Genomic DNA, 22721 nt, shown 5'->3' on the forward strand with positions numbered 1-22721 from the left:
CCCAGGCGCCCTGCCCTCCCGGCACCTCTGCCTTCCAAGCCCTTACCCGCACGCATCTCCCTTTCTCTCCAGGACCCCCTTCCCCTCCCAGCCTGCTCCTTCCGACCCCCCTGTTCCCCCAGCCTCCTCCCTGTCCCCCCGCGCATCCCCTGCCCCCCTCATCTCGTGCACTTCCTCCCCCGCTCCCCCGCGCACCCTCCCGGCCCCGCGGGCACGGCACCCGCTCGCCCCGCAGCCTTCCCCTCGCATCACCCCGACGAGTTTTGGTTCCCGGCCGCCGCCTTCCCTCAGGGGGAGCCGGATCTCTCCGCCGCCCCCTCCTACCCCTGGAGGGCCGGGAGCGGGGTTTCGGGACCGGAGGGTAGAGCCCGCCTTCCCGCAGAGCGCCCGGCTGCGGGCTGGCAGTCTCCCGGTAGGCAAAGCTGCTGCCCCACCGCACTCGGCGGGTTGCGCAGCCCTACCCCTGGAGCCTTCATGTTGTGCCTTATTTCCAGCCGTACCTCCTCCCCTGATTTAGGGAATGATCTTCCCCAAGTGCCGTGACCCACTTTGCCTTAGACATGTGGTGCCACGCCAAGACACAGGCAGATTCTTCTCAAGAAGGTGTCCCTGGAGGGATGGAGGCATCCTGTGCCCCTCTGTCAAGTTTTTGTCCCCAGGGTTCTGGTGTTTTGCAGGTTGAAAGACATTTCTGTAGATAGGTGTATACTTCTTGAGTAGCAGCATAGGCCTTTTTTAACATTGTAGAAGAGAATTGCTTTTCTTAGTGTTTTAAAAGTAAACAAAACTTTTGTGTGGTGCACATGCTTAATTTCACTTGCAGACTCCTTCTCTACATTCCCTCCTTGTGCTGAAGTAGTATTAATTTTATTGCCTGTACATGAATTGAATTCACTGATTGATGTCTAATCACACTTAGAAGAAAAAGTGCCTGTATAAATAGCTATCGGAATTAATTTGGCAGCAACTGTGAGAAACGATCATACATTTACAAATACAGTTGGACTAATGATCCAGCGTGGATATAACAAGAAACATACCCCTAACCTCTGGGAAGTAGCATGTGGGTTTCTGTGGCAGTCAAACGCACTTGGTCACACTGGTGCTGAGCTTAGAGGCTGGGAGTTGTCTGAGGAGGAGGCAGAGGGGTTAAGGCTCCTGGGTTTGAGCAGGAAGAGGCAAAGAAGCGAAGGAGCTGGGCTGAGTAAGAACAGGACTATTTTGAGAGACCCTTGTGTTCTAATCATGTGCTGCTTGAGGGTATGTGGGGGTGAATCCAGAAGATGTGGTGATGTCTTCACCTACCAGGAGCCCACCTGAAGTTTGGGCTCCTGGCACTTCTGGACATCAAGTGATAAAAGGCTCCTTTTTGCACTTAAGATGCCAGCAACGTAAGGGAATGCTGGAAAAAATGTCACCTCATAAGACTTGGCTTGGGGGTGTGTTGATGAGGTTTACCTCAGCCACAAAGGTCTGATCTTGAAAAGCCTTAGGCACTGCAAGCAGTTTTGCACTGAAGCTGTGGGGACAGGTATAATGGGAAGCACATTCCCCAGGCATCACAAGAGGAAGGCCTGATAGGGGAGGATAAATGAGACCTCGCCTTTTTTCTTTATCCATATGAAAAGGATCAAGATCTACAGTGAACAGTGAGTAGGCAAGTACCCAGGGAGCCCCTGAAGGTGGCTGCAGAGTGTTCCTGGGTGCACACAGCAGCCTGTGCCAGCCGGGCTGCTTCCCACCACTGTCCCACCAACCCAGCAGCTGGTATCACTGACAGCGATACTAGCCGCTGCCTGCAAGGATGGGGCAGTAGATGAAATGTCTTAATGAAAAGTTGTGTGGGAAGGAAAAGCACTCTGGCAGGTAAACAATTTTTTTCTCCAGTGTCAGTATTACTGAACTTCCAGTTTTCTCCTTTTTTTGTATGTTATTTAATTATAGGGTCCTTTGACTTCATGATGGGAGGAAACACCCCCCTGGCTGTAAGGATCCGAACTTCTCCCAGTGCAAGGATTTGTCAAGGCTGAGCGACTCCGGATTATCCATAAACAGCTCTAAAACACACAACTGCTTTTCCGTCTCCCCATCACAAGGGGTCTTGGAGGAGACACAGAGATGGCCTCCAGCCTCACCTGTGCTGGTGTTGTCTGGGCCTTCCTCTCCTTCCTCTGTGCCGCTGCCTCCTGCGTGGGTTTCTTCATGCCCTACTGGCTCCTGGGGTCTCAGCTGGAGAAGTCAGTTTCATTCGGCACTTTCCGGAGGTGTTCCTACCCGGTGCGGGATGAGAGCCGCCAGACAACCGTGATGGTGGAGCAGTGCGGCCGCTATGCCTCCTTCCAGGCCATCCCGAGCGCCGAGTGGAGGATCTGCACAGTGGTGACGGGCCTGGGCTGTGGGCTGCTCCTCTTGGTGGCCCTCACAGCGCTCATGGGCTGCTGTGTGTCCGAGCTCATCTCCAGGACCGTGGGCAGGGTGGCAGGAGGCATCCAGTTCCTGGGGGGTAAGTGCTCATGTGGGGGGGGGATGAGGGTGTCTGTGTGGAGACTCCATTGGTGCCTGGGGAAAAGCCGGGGATGAGTCAAACTTTCTGCTGGCGAGGGAGACCACTTGGCTCTCTTGGTGGTTGAGCTGGTTGCCTGGATGTGGCCCAAAGACACAGCCACCTTTGGTCGCTCTCTTGTGCTCAAGTCCCTGCCTGGTCATTGTGCAGCCTTTGAGAGTTGCATGGCAAGTTGACTTCTGCGGGCCATCATCTTCGCAGTGGTTTTGTGGGCTGTAGTTTACAGCAGAGCTCTGCCAGGATGGCAGTACCTGGAGAAGCAATGGGACTGCAGAGCTCCATGGAGCATTACGGTTTTGGAGAGGAGAGGCTGTGTTACGTGGGAACATCTTTCTCCTTCCTACCCCATCCCTGGCAGAGCTCCCTCCACCTCTGCTGTCTGCATGGATCTAGCACAAGTCTGTGGCCAAGGTTTGAGGTGGGCGATTGCTTATCACTGGTAGGGGTGTCCCACCATCTCCCAGGAGGAGCCCTCCCAGGCTGCCTGACCCATGCTGCCTGCTGATGGTGCCACGGGTTTGTTGAGTCCACGGGCATTGGAGAATTACCTCCTCTCCTTTTTTTAGCATGTAATTGTACAGAGTATTTGTAACTGTGAAGTGTTTGAAGGGTACGAGACAATAAACAGGATCCTCAAGTGTGTTTTTTATAGGGCAGTTTTCCCAGTAAATCATCACTCTCTTGTCATTGGTGACATGCAGCTCACTGGCACTCACTTTTGCCTGGTGCAAGTGCTCCACCGCCTCTGTGTGCTTGCTCCCATAAAGGGATGCGTTCCCTTGAGCTTTGGGTGCAGGTGCCAGTGTTCTGGGTGCCCTGCAGTGTCCGGTCCCAGCCAGGGACTCTGGCTCATGCCCTGCAGGAGCAGGCTAGAGAGGGACCAAACAGAAACTTGCCCACAAAAGCAGTGTGGATACATCCCGAGACTGCAGCCCCAAGGAAGAACGGGACAAAAACTCTGCTACTGTCCAGCTCAGGGCAGACAAATGAGACAAGGAAAGGGCCCTGTGCCAAGCCTCCAGACAGACAATGCCAGCACAGTTCACTCCTGGCCACGGGCAGCTCTGCCTCCAACTTTTTGAGTAGTTTCTGTACTTCAGAGCAAGCCAACCCCGTCATTTCACCCTTCCCTCAGCTTTGCAATCCACAGGCATTCCTGTGTTTAATCTGTCTGACAATTAGAAGGTGCAGCAACTGCTGGAGAGTTAACTGCTGGGAGCTACAGCTTCTTGAAGTGTGCCCCATTATAGGATCCAGGTGGGCATCTAGGGGATGGAGGGGATTTTCTGTTCGGTGACACTCTGCAAGCCCACTTGGTCTGGCTATTTTCACTCAGAGCCGTCACAGGCTTGTGCTGTAACCACCCCCCTCTTTCCAGCTGCTGGCTTGGCTCATCTTGTTTAGAGTTTATCTCTTTTCTCTCTGGTGGCAGTGCTCTCTTGCCTGCCCATGGAGCGGGGCCGGCCGTGCCTGTGTCTGCTGACAGCCATCCCAGCAAACACGGCAGCTCCATCGATGAGTGGCTGGCTGGGGGACATGGGAGGAACCCCACTCCCCATGACATGGTGTGGGCTAGATGCATGCACCCTTCTCTGAGGAGGGATGGTGGCTGTTGTGGAGGTGGGTGAGAGGTCCCTTCAGACCCTACCATGTCCATTCCCAGAGCTTGTTCCCAGCTGACCAGGCAGCATTCCATCCATCCTGGAAGGGTGTGAGCAGGCAGTGCTTGTCCTCTGTAGGTGACAAATCAAAGAAATGTGAACTTGTGATATGAAAATTGCCAACAACTTTGCTTACAGTTCAGAAATTAGTGACACAGCGTGTCTGATTTTCTCCTCTACTGCCTTTTATGGTTGTCTCTCATTTCACTCAGCACTGCTGGAAGTGTGTATGAAATGAACGATGTGAGAGCCTGTCAATTCTCAACCTGCTTAAAACCCAACTGTGGGGACATGAGGGAGAGGCCAGGTGGTGAAAGCCAGTGATTTGGATGAACTGAAGGGACATACTGGGGTAAAGATCAGATCCTTACATCCTTGATCAGATCCTGCTGCTATAAATAAGTATAGTATCACTGTTTAAATGACGTGACTACATTTATTCAGATGTCTAACACAGGCACTGTAATTATTAGGTTGTTTTATTTCAAGATAGTCACAAGCTGTTCACTTTATTTACTAACCAGGAATGCCAGCTCTTTGTTCCCTGTACTACAGCTGTAGGTTTACTTATATACCACAATGTGTGCTTTGAATATGTCTCAGTGGCAGTACAGTGACTGTAATTCTGATTGGCCTCCACTTGGAGATCTAACCAAATAAAACCCTCATATATATATATATATAAATATGTATATATATATATATATTTTTTATGGGGGGAAAGAATCCCGTCCTATCTTTATATGAAATAAAAACCTTGGGGTAATAAGCAGCCCACTGAGTGATGCTATTTTGTATTAGGGCAAGGAGATGGCTAGGCAGTTTCACTTTCTTTTTGTCTAAGTCACCTGCGCCATCCTGTTCTAGTGGTGGATGATGAGCATTGGAATAAACTGTATTTCTCTTGAAGTTAGAAACCAGCATAAAGACATGCTCAGGGTAGCTAGTTTATGGCTTTAGTAGTGTTTCATGAGTCCAGGATCCAAGTAATTTTCTCAGCATGATTTAAAAACATGGACTTGGTGAAGACCTAAACCAGTTGACAATGGAGTGTTGTGGGAAGCCCATGAGTGGGTGAGATTTGCAAGCCTCTGAAGCTGTGGTGAACCAAAGTACTAAGGCTGCTAAAACTTAACTTCAACACTTGAAGCATTTTTACTGCTGGGAAGAGGTGGCGGCGAGGTTTGCTTACCAGAGGTGGTAAACAAGCAGCCCGATCCTTTCCTTCTAGCAGTATGAAGGAGTAGTAACTCCAAGTAGGTCAGTGGAATAGCACCTGTATAAAGGCAGTGCATTCCGCACTAGAGAAATGGTGCCAAGGTTTTACAGCTGGGATTTCCCCGAGTTGTATGTGGCAGCTCATGGGAGTGAATTATTCATGCATGCTTATACCATAAATCTGCTCTTCTCATAAAAATTGAATGGCAGAACCTGCAAGAAATGCAGTTCCATGTGGAGTCAGAACGGCTCTTTAGATATTGTATGATCTTGCACACTTAGTCTGTATTTGCTATTTCAGATAATCCTGGCTACAGAGATGCATGTATTTTAAGATGACTCGGGGATGCTACACGCTGAGTTTCTGTTCCTATGAGGAAGATTGCATCATAGACTTTTCCTCCCATTTGCAATTATGGGAACCGCTTCCTTTCCCATGCATGGTCACATGGCAGCTCTGTAGTCATTACAGCAATTGCTTAGATGAAAAACAATGCTAATTTTAGCTTTTTCTAAGGCAGTTTGGTGGTGGGCAACAAGAAGTAGACAACACCCCAAAGCCAGCCATTTCTGCAGTGGCTGTCAGTGGTCTGCAGTCCATAGCTGGCAAACTGCTGCTGTCTCAGAACATGTGTCATGGACATCTCTGTTGGATTGCTTCAAAGAACTGACAACTGAGGTGAAAGTCATGCTGTCTGTAACCTCTTGAGGGCACAGTTATGTAGACGGATACAGTCTTCACTGATAGCAGTAAGCGCAGTGTTTCCAGCTGGTTTCCTTTGAATGTTTGGAAGACTGAGGCATATATAATGTGTCTAGAACAGATTACAAGTATGTATCTTTGTCCATAACTACTGAGGCCATGACAGCAGGAAGTGAAGTTTAACAAATCTATTGCAAATTGGAGCCTGTAATTACTGATTCATTATTTTCATTGTGCTGCGGCAAGTCAATTCCACTCAAATGGGGAGACTAGAAATTTGCAGGTAGAGAGCTCAGATACAACGTACTAATTTGGTGAATAGTTTTGCTCTCTTGAATGCAGAGCAATGATTTTAAGGACATAATGAACTTAAAGCTTAGCCAGTTTTATGAGAGGCAGTAGATCAAAAGACACAAGTATTGCAAGGATGGTCAATTTAAAGAGCGTTATGCTGGCAAGGTGAAGCTTTTCATTAATATGGTCAGCACACGGGAATTATAGATGCTAGCTGCTATCTCAGAACTCCCTTTGGTTGCATAGGACAGCTAAGCCAAGCTTAGAGGGGGATGAATCCAAAGGAACACAGCATGTAATGATCTGCTGACTTATGCACCTCTCTGAACCTCACACTTTGGCCCTGATCCTGAGTGGCATGTGTGAACTGAGCCCTCTCTGTGATTACTGGGTAGCCATGGGGTTTGTATACTGTCAGCTTCAGTACCGATCCCTCATTGGTTGTACTCAAGTAAAGCACAATTTTTGCTACTCCCTTCGGTAAATGGGCAAAGTACTCAGCAGTGCCTTCTCTTCCTCTCATGATCTTGTTTCCCTCGTGTCTCGTGAGAGTGCTGAAACTCCTGAAACTGTGGTTGAATTGCTGGGTAGAAAATCTGTGGAGCTCTTGCAGTAGGGGGTGATGAAAAGAGCATTTGGTTATTTGAGGAGAAGGGGGGACAGATCCCAATGACTTCTGATTTTGTCTCAGAGAAATTAAAAAAAGTGGCTTTCTGGAAAAAGTTCTTAGCACCACATGAAATCGCTGCAGAATCCTTCTCCAAGTGTCCTATGCCCATAGTGGCCATAATTGTTTCCATCTCCCATAGGGTGCTCAGGACAAGTGTGTGCTGGGTGAAGAGGGTAGAAGAATAAGAAACACTCCATTAAGATAAGGAGAATGTCTAGTGTAGGGTGTTGGCTTTGTGTTGTCAGTGATGAAATCTTAAAGAAAGCCTTTGAGATTTTGGGCTGGAGATTTTAAAAAGACTGATACGAGGGAGATCTGCAGGTTATTAACCCACTAATAGCTGAATCTGACTCTAGGTTGAGGTCTAAAATGTAGAGGGCAGAGAAGGGAAGAGCACCAAGTCATAGCACTGTGGCAGCATGTAGAGAAGCTGTTCCTCAAGGGAAATGCTTGGGAAACAGTTAAAGAAGAGGAGGCTCTTGGGAGAGGAGTTGCTGGACCTGAATCATATTTCAAAAAATGTGTCAGAGACAACCTGTGGGTCAGTCTTGGTTCTGAGACTGGCAAAGTAAGTAGGGGCTTTGGTGAGGTTAGTTCTAGTTGACTACAGGGATGAGAAACTCCTGGTAAAGGTTTGTGTTGAGCTGCAGGCAGTGACCAGTAACCATTATTTTGTCTGACAGCTGAAGTGGGACTCTGCTTTCTGCTTGGAAAACTAAGGTCAGGATCATTTTCTGCTTGTAGGGAGAAAATGTAACTGAGAAGAGCCCTGCTGGGGACAGGGAAGATCTGAGATGGTCAAGAGATTTCCAGGAAGGAAACAGTTACCACAGACTCTTTTGCAATTCCCCCAAGGCTATCTCATCCATTTCGCCCATCTATATACATTCTTCCCAACTCCTTCCAGAATCTGTACCTGGAGAAACCTCAGGCAAAAACATGCAAAAATGGCCTTTTAGTTCTTTCGTCCTCTTTAGCTTAAAAACATTTTTCGAAAAGCTGACTTTGGGGAAAGGCTGGGGAGGGGCACCTTCTGCTGTCCAGCACCAAGCCCTCTCCTTCACCTGCAGGTTAGCTGCTCAGGCCTGTTCTACCATATCTTCCTCTCTCTTTCCTTCTGTTAGATGCAAAGATTCAGTGACCTTGCCGTGCTCATGTAGGCATGTGAAAGGGCAGTCCTCATCCTAGACAAAGACAGACTGCAGGCTAGGTAGTAATCCAGTGTATACATGCACATATGAAGATGCTGCAAGAAGGACATACGAAAGTGACAGATGCCTCACTAGGAGGTGGCAGAAGAAGAGCACACGAGGAACACAGCCCTGTTAAACGTTGCTAGTGTGTAACTGCATGGCATGTCATAGGCTCATAGATTCAGCAATAATAAGGTCAGCAGAGAACACTGTATTTAAGCTGAAGTCTGCTGTAGCGTGGGTCATAGGAAAGCATTCATGTAATTTTGGTTTGAACAAGAATATATCTGTGGGAAAAAAACTTCTAGTCTGAGCTTAATTAACTTCAGAAAAGCAGGATCTTCATAAGTTGTTCAGTGAATTACCCGATTTTTCTTCCAGATCATTACTGCAAATATTTAATTGCAAAATTACATTTTCTTGAGGACCATTATGAATATTCTTTTTAAGATCCAAAGTTATGTTGATTTTCATTCATTTAAGCTGTGCTATGTTGTGGTTTCTTTACCAACCTGTATAGAAGCTGATTCATAGCTGTTACGTTTCACACCAGTTATCTCTCCGGTTTTCTATAGGCATCCACCAAAAGGTGAGTGCAGTGAACAGTTTTGCAGCTCCATCCCTTTTTCGCTTGACTTCGACTTGCTAAACCGCATCCTGCAGCTACTAGTGCATATGTTCAATATCAGCTTTCCTGCACTATGAAATACCTTCCCATACTATGGTACAGCACAGAGTTAAATTCTTGGATTTAGGTTTGGAGTCCAGATGAGTTAAGGCAGGGAAGCATTTGGGAAGATTATCAGAACAAGGCAATTTAGACAGTGATGTTATCCTAACAGATTTTGTAGCATATGTTTTACTGAAGATTAGCCAGCTTTCTCTCTTCTGTATTCATACAGGATGTAAAATATAAGACAAATTCAGGACGGAAGCTGAACCAATGGAATACATGTCCTCTGTCACTCTCAGTTTATAAATGACATTATTTAGATTCCTACACTTTTAATCAGATGTAGCCTGTATTGCTTGAATCTTTCGTCTGTGCATGGGCCAGCAAGTCGGATTGGAGAGGAATAAAAGTCAGCAGATACTTATCTGAAATAGATAAAGAAAAGGTACAGACTTAGATCCTGTATATTCTTAAAAGGATCCCATTTCCTGTGGTTGCTTTCACCGTGCTCATGGAAGTTCTGACTGCAGCCTTGCTAAGGCCTGCTGCTCTGACAGATCTAACAGCACAGCTCTTTGTGCAATTCTTCTCTTAGGAGTCCCGCTGAAGGAGACCTGACTTAGCAGAGATTTGCTGTTTAAGTAACACTAACCATTTTAATAGACCAGATGAGCAGGGAAGAATCAGTAATAAACATTGCTGGTCATGAAGTGCAGAATCAATAGCTCTGAGGAGCCCATCCCTGTCCGCAGGGTCATGAGCAGTGTAGAGCAAGCAGGGAGTTGTAATGCTGTTGGAATAGTAGAGCTGCAACTTGAAGAAGACAAATGAGAGTAACCATCATGTCATACTCTGCTGTCTTCATTTTTTTCTTTCTGTCCCCAGCCACTTCAGATATCTTGGCTCTTTCAGTATTTCAAAATCATACTATAACAGCAGCGGAGCCCTTACAGGCTGCAAATTTTTCTGTGTCCTTTGAAGTCAGAGACACTAGTGCAAATTACATCAATACTTCTATCCTAGAGATAAGATTATTTGACTGTGACATTAGCCTAAATTGGGTGTGGTTCTGAGGCTGAGTTTCCTTCTGAAGACTTACTTTGGTAAGCTGTAAATTAACTTGTTTATGCTGAATTGTGCTTGGAAACATAGATTCTTCCCTCCGCCTATAATTTTTACTCCAATATAAATTTTGGCTAAATACAGAAGAAAAAAAGCGCCAAACCCAAACCTATGCAGAGTTTGAGGCTGGAACAAATACTACAAGTTAGAATTGAGGTGCTTTGGAAGCACATTTAAAATGGAAATGCTGATGTATTATTAAAAGATGCTGCTAAAATATTGGGAAGGATCTCTCTGCTTCTCTTTGTTTTCATATTGATGTTGAATGTAAAAGTGGTATTTTGAGTATTGCTGCAGCTGTGTTATGTTTAAGCAGAATTTTGCAGTAAGGAGCAGAATTTTTGATCTAAAGAGGTCCTGGAGTGCTGATTTATTTATCTGTAGAATGAAGTTCAGACTTCTTGCTTTTTCTCTCCCCTCTTTTATTAGAAAGGAACAATGATGCTCAGCACTTCTGTGATGCTCTTCATTTCAAAAGGCTTTGCTTGCATGACCTAATGAAACTTCAGAAAATGTGAGGCAGGGGAACAAACAATCTATTTTGCTGGTGTAGAGTCAATGTAAATTCAGAGTTACTTTACTTGAGATCCTCTGCATTTGTGTTGATTAGAGCAGAATCTGGGCTGGAGTTAGGAATTTTGTTTCTGCATTGAAAGATGTGGTTTGTTTTGCTTGCTGAGCTCCATGAAGTATTTGAATATCTCTGGGAACTTCATTTAGGCATCAAAATGTTTCAGTATTTTCCAGTGTGGATGAGGTCATATGCCCTACAGACAGGATAGGATTGTTCCCAATGGTGTATTTTCTAGGATTTCATCCAGTCTGGTGTTAAATGTCTATGTAATGTGTTTTGGACTTTATTCATTTACCTCAGGAAACTCAGTTTACTAGGCATCCTACTTGGAAGTTTGTCACAATATTCAACCTGCATTCTCCTTTTCTCACTCACATCCTTTTACTTTTCCTATACAAATCTTTACCCTCTAAGTTCTTTAATTTATTCTTTATAAAGTACATGAGACAGTTTTCAATCTCCTTCATCATTTCAATTAACTCAGGCCTAGAACTTGAGGGCAACCAATGTATTCTTTTCATGCAGTGAGGAGTTAGGAAGGAGCATGGTGTGATTAAGAAATGGACTGTAGTTTTAAACCAAAACTCCACTGACATCTGCATGTCTTGTGGTGGCCATCATACTGGCTGCTCCCTGGTCAAGGATTTCCTTCGGCACTGTGGAATGCCTTTGCTGACTTAAGCAATGTTAAGCTTTTTATGTTTCCCAAATGCAAGGTCTTAAGTGGCATTCAGACCATGTGAGGATGGCCTCAAGCCACAGAGGACTAAGAAGAACATCCTCTACTTGGTTTTGGGATGACTCTGCCACCACAAGACATCACAGGTCACAGGGGCAATATTGCATTTGACAGATCCCTTCTAGTAGCTGTCCTGTATCTTCTCAGGCATGAAAAATTGGGCATGGTCAATGCACCCTGACAATGCTGGTGATAAGGCTGATTCACTAGGCTTGATTAGATCTCATTTACATTGTTTGTTCAACTGTCAGTCCCCTGATGTCACAGGTACATCTGGGAACAGAGGCAGACTTCTTTTCCCTCCAGGCTGGCTTTTTCTTAGAGCCTGACCTGCTGACATCAACCGCAATATTCCTTCATGGGACCCAGGGGAGGGCAGGATCTGGAGCTCAGGGCTGTTGCTACTTATTGTTGCTAGTGGGATTTGGAGGAGATTGCTGCTGTGTAGCAGTACAAAGATGATCATGGGATGCCAGATCCTACCTAATTCACCAGGTATAGAATATTAATTGTAGCAGGACTAAAGCTTTAGAACAAAACTCTTGAAAGGGTTGGCGTACCATGACCTGAGTCCACGTTTTCCTGCATAAGTCTGACAAAGCCCAGTCTTTCATGAAGACTGACTATTTTGAATTAGTTTGCAGGTACAATTCTTGACGGGGCTAATAGACTTTTAGTCTTTTAGTGCGCTTGGCAGTAGTATGGAGGAATATAAAGAAAATGTTAATGGAAGAAAGCCTGAACAATCACCTATTAGAAATCACTGTTATTTTTATCATGTAGCATGATCCAAACAGGTCCAGAGAGAATGAAGCAGAAAATGCAGAGTTCTGATAAACACTATATAATTTCTGTAGTAATGTAAAGATTTGACCCTTTCCTTTTCAATCGGACAGTTCACTTGCCTTGCATTGTCTCCCAATAAAGATGCCTTTGTAATATAAAGTGGTATTGTTGTTTTGAGAAGAATGGTTTTGTAATAAATGTGAAGGGATATGGAGTTTGTCCCTTGCATTGAGGAGAAAGGATTTGAGATAAAGCCATGAATGATCTTTCTGGAATAACAAAAGCTGCTTCTGAAATACAGCACTCTGTGGAAGGATATGAAACCTGCTAACATAGTAGAGTGTAAGAAATAGCCTTATGGCTTCTGAGGAGTGTGCTACCTGACTTTACAAGTTCAGGCTTTTGTCTGAGTCTGCAGCTAACTGAAAGCCTATATATGAATACATTTTGTCAATATTTTTTTTTTTTTTAATGAGAATTAACTTGATATTCAGAGCATTGCAAGCAATTCAGGTCAGGCACAATACAGCTGAATGCCAGGTACTGTGAAGGGTTATCAGGACGTACTACAGAATTCTTAGTTTTGAGAATCTATAGAAACTGGGCTAGCATGATTTTGAGGGACCTTTGTGAGTATACGTGTGAGAGGAAACTTGTTTCAAACTTTACTGTGACTCAGCCGAGACCCTGTGCATGACTACGAGCTTTAAATGTCATTTGGAGATTAGTACATCTGCCTAGGAAATTTGTACCAACATCCTCAGTTGTACAGTTGTGGTTGTTGTTATGGTGTAGGAAATTCTAGAAATCCATTGTGCTGGGAGAAGAGGCAGAGACAGTTGCTGCTCCAGAGGAGTCCTGACTGAGACAAAGTCAGACTAGGAGATTGAGGTTTAGTGCATTTTTGCTATGGTAAGAACTGATGCTGACAAATTTATTGTGTACTTTGTAGAGGAGTAAGTAAAAGGAGACCTCTAAATGTTGGCTTAGTAACAAATGACAAATGTATTACTTTCATGGGTAGGGTTTCCTCTTCAGATAACCTGCATCCCTTTAAAGCTCTTTTACTAACTGCAGCCTCAGAAAGGTATGGGTGGAGGTGGGAACAGTCAGAGGCCAGGATTACAGTAGGCAAGGCTGGCCGAGGAAAGCAGGATGCTGCAGGGGGAAGAAAGCATGCAGAGGGGTACAGGAGGAGGATGCAAGGGGCTTCATCCCCTTGTAAAGCGCCATTTGCTGTACCTGCAGACATACATATTTTCTGCTACTGCTGACTCACAAAGGGTCTTTCAGATGTTGTATGCGTTACATGCAGGAAAACACAAAACTTAAGACTTCTGTGCTGTAGTGTGTCTTAGATTTCAAGAATTATGTTAGTTTTCAAGTCCTTTTTCTGGCACAGCAGTAAAAACATGGTAAATGGCACTAAATACTGGGATAAAGCTCTTTACAGCCAGCACAACTCCCTAGACCATTACAGGCACATTTTTGCAAAATCAAGAGGTTGTTAAAAAAGTCAGGACATTTTTACAAGAAACCCAGTGGCTGGCTCTGGAGAGCTTTGTTCAGTACTGGAAATCTCTAACTAGAAACTTTTTTTCTGAGAAGTAGTCCAGCAAATTGGAGCAGGTTGTGGTAATGAAACCCACAAGTGACGCAAAGGTGCAGACCCCCTGAGCCTCTCTGTGTAGCCCAGGGCCAAGAAAAAATACTGGTATGCTCTTCCCATGTGTCCGCCAAACTACTGATAGATCCCCAAGCCCCTTGAAATAAAGAATATAGCTGAAACTATTTCCAACAGAGATGGACTGCATACCTATTTTGTCCCTTGTTCTCAACCAGAGTTTGAGGCATGAATGAATGCAAACACAGTTCTGTTTGCGAGATGAGGTTTTTCTATAATACTATCTCAAAATAATGCTGTTATAATGATTAAGGAGTAAAATGATTTCTTAACAGGCTACAGTGCAGTGATGCTTGGCAAACCATTCTCCTTGTCAGCACTGAGCTATCTGATGAACAATCTGTTGCTTCTTTCTTCTCCTACTTTAATCTTCTATTTCCTATTTATTCCCCAGGCTGTGGAAGGGGACACTATGGCTGAAGACAGTTTATGGCGAGTTATTCACAACTTTGTTTAGCTTGTTCCTCTTTTCCCTAACAATTTGCAATAGAACCTGTGTCAGGAAAGAGCCCCGTGAGGGCTGCGACAAGTCTTACACTGGAGATGGCAAATTCCATTTCAGGCCACTAAGCCGGAGATCCGGTGCTAAGAACACAGGAAGCTGGGAGGATAAATAATGTAACTTTTCATCTCATGCATAAGAATTGCAGTCTGTTTTGATCTTGTGATAGAGAAAAGTCATTCTGCTTATCTCATCTAACATAGTGGCTAGTCTGATTACAAGCTTCCCTGCTTGGCACCTTTTTAAATTCAATTTGGCTGCCTGTGCCCTTGGCACACAGTAGGTTTCATTAAATTTCACAGCAGTTAGTTTTCATTCCCTCTGTGACACCTTTTTATCAACATTTGACTCTAGTGTAATTTCAAGCAATTGTGCTTTTTTTGCGAAGTGCTTGTATCATAATAAATTGGCAGAGCAGATGGAGATGATGATGCAGACACCGTTGCAAATCCGTGTAGAAAACTTAAGATATGGAAGCCAGGTCAGCTTGCAAGTGTTTTTCACATGATGATAAAAAAGGAGCTGCTTCCCTTCCTTCTCTGGTGCTCTCATTGAGGACTGTCAAAAGTGCAGTTAAAATGCTTGCTGTAAGAGGCAAATTTCATCTCCTTCAGGCCATTCACAGCTTTATTTTAAAAGGAGAACTAGTGGACTGGTTGGATTGACAATCCAAGGTTGTGAGACAAACCTTCTGCAACCCCGGCTGCTTAGTAAGTCTCTGTGAGTTTTCTTTTCAAAAACAGATGAGGAAGCTGCTTTGTTAGGAAAGCACGTGTGTGTGTGTCTGAGTGCAGGAATGCAGAGAGCAAACATGGTTGTTTTCCTTTTAGTATCCCATACTCAGTCTTTGGTAGGTGGAGTGAAGAAACGCAAGCACCCCAGCGTGGACCTGGCATCTCTTGTCCACATCGCTGCTGCCTCCTCCTTAGCGCAGAGCAGCATTTTCTCAAGTTTGTGTCTAAGGCAGATGCTGGATGCAGATTTGTGCAAGTATAAATGGTTTTGTGTAAGTATAAGTGGTTTTGAGGTGCACTCTGAAGGGCCTTTATTTGCAGACTGCAGGCCCTTTTCAAATGCCATCCCTTTTTCAGTCCAGCAAACCGAATATCCAAAAATAATGTGCTATGGTTTCTCAGTAATATTTTAAAAAGTACCTAATTAAAAATTAATTCAAAGTGAAGCTTTAAAGTTCTTGAAAGTGAGCTCCACATTCAGAGGCAACTCAGAGACTGGCAGACCTGTGCCTAACTGCAAGCCAAGGTCAGCCAGGCTTAGAAGACCATAAATCATTTTCAGATTGAGAGTTCTCGTTGATGAAACTTCTCCTTATACTCTTTAGAAGGTATTGGTTCAAGTCCTTTCAGTTTAAATAATGGAGCATCTTGCTTTCACCTACCCTAAGGTATCCATAGTCCCTTCACAGACAGTGTTTTCAAACATAGTCTTGAGCCTCCTTAAACACCTTAGTTTTTCCTTAAACCCCTCAGGAAAGCTGGAGGTTATGGACAGCTTTCTACCTCCTTTGCAGGAGGGACCTTTGTGCTCTGTGGCTCCTGGTGGGAGAAGACCCACTGAGGATCTTTCCCAAAGTACCCCTTTTCCTTGGAGGTTTCCCATGGGGTAGGACTGGTCAGCCGTATGCATTCACGTATGTAGCATCTTTTTGGTGAATAGGCTGACTGTAGTTTACATCTCAGGCAGTGGCTTGAGTTTACTGGGAAGGAGGCAGCTTACCTCTGCCAAGAAAGCAAGGGTGTCTTGCCAGGAAAGCACAGGCTCTCCGGTTTCCCCCGTGTCTCCAGACAGCAGTGGCTGCTGGAGTGCTTTGTGCTTCAAGTGTCACTTTTGAAGAGCGAGCCGGGTATGCAGCCAGTGCAAATTGGCGTGGTGCCGCTGAAGTCAGCCCTTGCTTGGATCTGGCTGGAAAAGGTGGCCTCACCCTTTCTTCTGGGGATGGAAAACATCTTTCCAGAGTACAGTTTTAGTGCATGGACCTCTGGGTATGGACTGAAATCTTGCTTGTGTTTTCCAGGTTGGCTGAGTACATTGGTTTCATGGATGAAGGCATAAGTAAGAGTTTCTGTAGCTTTTTCCCTACTAAGCTGAATGGAAGAATACAGATTTTTCTTTGTCTTAGAATGAGGGCATGAAGTTCAGGATCTTTACTCAGTGTTTCCAGCAGAAAATGCTCCAATGTAAGTAGCAGACCTAATATAATAGACTGTTCAGCAGTCAAATAGCTCTGGAGGAAGTTTCTTCCTCTTTCACATAATTAGCGATTAGTTTATATCCTAAAGTCTGGAGATTCCTATAAATTTTATACCTAGCGTAATGGTTGAGATTTAAACCACAAAAAGCATCTTATAATTATGCAGATATGCAATACCCAGGATTATTGTAGACATCAATATTTACAGAAACATTTTACTGGTGTGGCCAGTGGCAGCTCTGAGAGAGTAAATATTCAAAAGATCATTTAAGAATGCAAGTAAACGTAAATCCTAGAGGAGTTATATCTTCATGTTTGATATCTTAGAAGACATTAATACAAGAATATGTAATTTTGTTTCAAGATGATATATCTAATTATCAGTCCTGATGAGCACCTAGATTGGTGGGCCTTCAGCTAGAAAGAAGCAAGACTGCTAATGTCATGTGGATCCTGACAGGCGTCTCTGAGTACGGGCCTTGATATATATGCAATCTATGGATATTTCAAAACTGATTAGCATTTCTGAACCTGAGTTTAAATTTATACTTGACATTTCAGTAGTGTCAGGGCGAAATTAATCAGTGCTCAAAAGATATGCTGTCTTACTGACATGCTAGTGACAGTGAAATTATAAACCACTGAGAAATAGCCTACTGAAAGACAGAATCTAACCTGATTTTGGAAGAGGATCTGCGAAACTGGCTTGCTGCCATGGGCAGACTCTGAGGTGGTGTGCAGTGGTTTAACTGGCATTTACTGTCTAAGGTACCAGCTTAAATGACTCGGGGCTCTGACGAGTTATATGTCCTGTAATAAGTCACTTGAAAATCTTCTTACTTGTGAAACATTAACATATTAAATATGCAAACTAATCTCTTAAAACAGTTCAGATAAGCAGCAGTTTTAAATGTACCCAGTCAAGATGTTTTTCAGTCAATGAGGCTCAGCAAGCAAATGCTTCATTTCAGTGGCCCTCTTGAGGATAGTCAAAATTTATACTGTGTTGTGATTTTAGGCTGTATGACTTTGTAGTAAAAATGAGAAAGCAGAATGAATTTTTCATAGGGGGTTTTATCTGTTTGTTTGTTTGTGTATCTTTGTTTTAAATAGGGCAGCAATAGTCTACATATTTCAAAAGACTGCATAGAATCAGCTGCCACTCCAACCAGTAAAGCCAAGGTAGCTAGAAAAGACCTAGGAGGGGAAGAAGTTTGGCATGGAAGGTGGTTTGGACTGGATTAGTTTCTTTCCTCCAACTTTTTATATTTTTCTGCTTACTCATTGTGCAAGTTGTCTTAATTTAGTCTTTGGCAAGAGTATAGCAGCCCCCACTACTCCTATTTACCTCTGAGTTTGGTACATGGTAACCTATGTCCTCATCCATTGACACAGTGAACCTGGATTGAATCTTACATCTGGAAGCCATTCCTTTTCACATTTCCCCTTTACTCCCAGGACACTCTTTGAAGTACTTATGCTGTATTCAGCAAGCATTCCTTAGTCATCATGGTAGTGGTTGTTCCTATTTAAATCCAGACTGCTCAGATTGTCTTTAAAATATCAGAGATTTTTCTTAACTTCTGAAGATACAGGGACAATGGAGAATCTTCTGTCCTGCTAACAGATGGTGAGAGGCACAGCTTCCAGATCAGGCATACAAGTTTGCTTTGAATATGGAGTGGGACTGCTCTAAACCAAAGGGAAGGGTGGTGTGGTTTTCAGTGATCTCGAGCAGTACGTAAGCAAGAATGGAAAGCAAACGTTGACACATGCCTACGGTCTCAACAGGTTTAAATGTGAATTCACAAGTTGCAATCAGATTTTTCATTGCAGCCTGTCTCCAAATGCTCACAAGTAAAACTGAGAAGCCAGGTGCATCTTTAACAGGGATAATCAGTCTTCAAGGTGGATGATGAGGGCAAAACAGGATGGCAAAAAAGGAAGATTTGAGGGAGTTTAAAACTGCATAATTGTTGGTTTTTTTTCCCCTTCACTATTGGAGTACTCAATTTGATGTCATCTCTGGCAAAGTTGATTGACAGAATTCAATATTCTAAGTTTTAAGAGTACCTTTCCATAAAATATTTGTCTCCACAGAGTATTTAAGCACAGATATTATTTCCATTTTGCAGATAGGATGCTAGAAACTTATTGAAGATTGCATACGAAACTTATGTTTAAAGAAGTGTTGAGTAGAAGCCTTCCAAGTCTCAGGTTCAGCACCCACTGAACCAGCTGTCATATGGAGACGCTACTAAAACATAAAGGTATAATAATGTGCCTCTTCCTTACACAAAATTATGACTAAAGGATTATTTGCCTGGCATTTTTGAGGCAGACAGAAATTTATACTATGTGCAGCCTGAGCTGGTGGGTTACTGTGCAAACAGCATTGGTGACAAGCTAACACACACTGTTTCTCAAGGCAATTTATGCTGTTGAGCTCCGTGCTGCTATAATTAAATGGCTTTTTTTAGTCTAGTTGTGCAGAAGGCATGTCCTAACTGAAAGACACAGCTAATTTTCTTTTCTGTGAAGCTCTTCTTGTAATAATAAATGGTATTCCATGGTTCAAAAGAGGTCATAGCTTCTTTTGTATACAAAGATTATATACGCTTGTATAGATGACTGGTTTTCAACTTTTCCCGACTGGTTAACTCCCTAGACTGCTGAAAGGCATGGCTAAGCTTGCTGTGCTTAGTTACCTTTTGTGGACCCCTCAAAGGTCCATGACACTTCCTATGGTCTTAGGTCACAGACTGAAACCAACTGAAAGACCACTGTAAAAAATGTGATTTTTTCCATGGATAGATTTGTAAGTTAGTGCTGCTTTGTTGTGTTCGCGTTTGATAAGTTTTGTTAAGGACATTCCATTCTCCCTGCATAGAAGGAACAATAATTCTGTATGCTTTTGGCCAGAAAAGCAAGCAAGCAAACAAACAAGGAGTAGATCTGCTACACAGATCAGAAAAGGGATTTTAGATAGAAGATCACATGAAGCCATTATGTGGTCATCTTTTGTATATGTAAAATACGTAATTCCTGCACTTTTAATCTGTTGTGCAAATATGTATTTAGAAGATTAATGAAATGTGGATTAAATTTTTTTCAGAAGAGTTATTAGGGTGTTTCACCACACTTTCTAACTGGATCTTTCAAATGAGCAATTACTAGCTCTGCAGATTACATGGCACTGAACAAATAGTACTTTGCAGCAGGCTATATGCCATCATATTCACAAGGAAGGAAACATTTCAGACCAGTGTTGGACTGAACATACTTTTTAGGTTGGTACTGCCCTACATATTCTTAACTGCTCTTGAGATATACCTGTGTTAGGGGAACATAAGTGTGAAACAAAAAGTGGGAAGAGCAAAAGCTCTCCCCACACACAGTCTTCATGCATTTTAACCTTTAAGCGGCAGGAATTGGAGAAGTTTTTCTTTCTTTCATATCTTCTGATTTCAGAAGGGCTGCTCATCTGGATGCCTCATCCAAGGGTGAACAATCTCTCACGGAAGTATGCCTCCATATCTCCCTGCCAGTGCAAAGGGAAACAAACTTTCTCCCCCACGGCATTTTGGGGGTAGCAGGAAATTGCCCACAGCCAGGCTGACAGCCCCTGTATGACCTAAGAGTTTCTTGTGTGAGGAGCACAGCAGCATGATGGATTACCATGGTTTGGTGTCTGCACTGGGTGGGAACAGCAGCGCTTGGATGTTGATGGGAATTCTACCATTTGTGGAAGTGGGACCTTGATACACTGTGCAGCACTGTGACATGGGGTCTGTGTCTGACAACTGCAGAAGAACCAAGGCATTGGTACACCTCACTGTAGAAATTGCAGGAAATCCTACATAGCTGAGCCTGTCAAGCAAGGTCTAGCACAGTTAAAGTGACTCTCTGGCATATCCCAGTGATGGAGTCTCTATGCAGTTGTGCCCATGAAGAACTGGGGCAGGTCCCTTATGTGCTGTGAAATAAGAAAAAGTGCCAGACAACAGAGTTTTGTGATAATGTGATTGCAAGATTAATTGGCACACAGAGTTAGCAGAGGACACAGAATTTGCATTTGCTTGTGGGAAGAGTGAGTCAGAATGACTTTGTACCTGTTACCTATTAAGCGCATGTCACATATATTTGATATTTTTAGTTTAACACTTCACTTACTTTATTGTTTTCTTGCTTATTTTAATTTTCTGAACTACTTAATTGTGAAAACATATCACAGAAGATGCTGATACTTTTTATTTAGTAAGATGCTTAAATTATACTTCCGAAGTTACTTACCCAGCATTTTAGTTATCTTGCAGTCGTAATTATTCAGTGCCTCCTCCATTTGCTTTTATTTAATTATGACTGTATAGGCAGCAGCCACAGAGATAAGTCTCTCCAGGTGATCGGTTGCACAGAGTGCCTTCCACGCACTGTAATGAGTTTGCTTGACACCTGGAAATTAAATGGAATAGACTTTTTGTCACTATTCATGAGGCTTGGCGCTATATCAGGCATCCAGTGACGTGGCTTGGTTCTCACATGTGTGGCAGACTGTCTCTGGCAGTATGAAAAGGACAAATGAAATAAATTATAGAGTTGCCAGATGCTTTAAACAATCCTGTTCAGCTTCATAACCCAGTCTTGTCAAGTTTCTGGGATTGGATGCATTTTTGTGTGAATGTCTTCTTCAGCCTTTTCAACTGTTGCCAGAGAGAACCTCCTACTGAAATTATCGCTGCTGAAAATTTAAGAGTGCTTTCAACTTCTCTCTAAGGCAGGGTTTTCCAGAGAAGAAAGGCATTCTTTATCATTCTCCTGTATTTAATATATCCTTTTTGATGCCATGAACAGTGGTGGAGTGACTGGAGCCTGTGTATGTCTGTCAGCTAAAATTATACTCTTATACACTTGTTTACTGCAGGGCAATGCCACTTATTCCTATGGGATTTCTCCGGGTTTACTCCTCATGTAGCTGAAATCCGAATATGCACCTGCCTGTTTTCTGGGGTGCATAGGCACAACCGCAATTCCATTTACTGGGAAAGGAATTTGACCCATCTGGGTTTTATTCCCTCAGACTTGTGTGTATCCTGACTCTTCATGAAGGTGACTTGGACCTACAGATTTACTAAGCTCAATGGAAATAAAATATTAAATTACAAACTTTTTGACAGTTTTATCACAGAATATACCTGTGGTGTGTATCCACAAAGGCAACAGTTTGCTTTATCTTTTTGTTGTTACACCTTTTTATTTTTCTGAGCAGTGTACTTTAAATCAGTGTTATGACTTTGAGCCATTAACCGTTTCCAAAAGTGTATTCATTTTGTCATTTAAAGAAGCGAACATTTTAATTACTCTAACAGTGGCTAAAATCTGTTCATATTGAAGCTGGATACCCTGATGACTGATCCCCAAACAGTTGTGTTGGCCAGCCAGCTCTGGGTTTGCAGGGAAGAGACAACCAGGTGTCTGATGCCCACCACTTCAATCCATTTTTGAGAGAAAAATATTTTTCATGTTTTCACATGTTCCAGGCTTGCTGAGGGGCTTAATTACCCATCTCCCCAAGTGAAAAGCTTAATTTTGGTCATGAGGAGTAATTATTCCAGGAGGAATAGTCTGAACAATTAGAAAGTGTACAAGTAATGAAACAGTATCCAAAATGTCATTTCGATACTCCTTTCTGTGCGAGGCAAAGCATTGTTCTGTGTATGGTTCCTGTCCTGCTGAAGCACTTATGCCGATATCTTTGTCTTGCTCTGTTGGAGTACTTCTGCTCTATCAAGTTTGTTTCACATTTCCACACGCTGCAGACAACTATTTTACCCAGACACCTACTTCTCCTCTTCTTGAGCCAGGGGACCACCTGACAGCACTACAGCATCCTCCTCCTAAGGACAAAAAAATCAGAACACATTGATAGATTTTTGGCCATCTTTGAATCTTACTTAGCAACTGGCAGTAAGAATGAGCCCCAAGACTCATAATGGAAAAGTGTGCTCCGTTAGCAAAGTGTCTGTAGTATCCCTGCTATGCTGCAGACCTGCTAGTATCTGAGGAGCTCAGCTTTTTTCTTTACTGTCTGAGACTCTTTCTGAGGTCTTTAACACTCACATGTCTCTTCAGG

The 22721-nt window shown here is 43.6% G+C and overlaps 1 protein-coding gene across 1 annotated transcript in view; it reads left to right on the forward strand.

Annotated features, from left to right (window-relative positions):
* Positions 1-22721, forward strand: part of LHFPL6 (LHFPL tetraspan subfamily member 6) — a 140114-nt gene that overhangs the window by 791 nt on the left and 116602 nt on the right. Inside the window, exon 2 of the mRNA XM_065678340.1 lies at positions 1945-2503. Within this exon, the coding sequence (XP_065534412.1) occupies positions 2119-2503 (385 nt within the window). The 5' untranslated portion in view covers positions 1945-2118. The remainder of the gene's footprint in view (positions 1-1944; positions 2504-22721) is intronic.

The sequence above is a fragment of the Lathamus discolor genome, chromosome 4 (genome assembly GCF_037157495.1).
Source record: "Lathamus discolor isolate bLatDis1 chromosome 4, bLatDis1.hap1, whole genome shotgun sequence".
NCBI classification, from domain to species: Eukaryota; Metazoa; Chordata; class Aves; order Psittaciformes; family Psittacidae; genus Lathamus; species Lathamus discolor.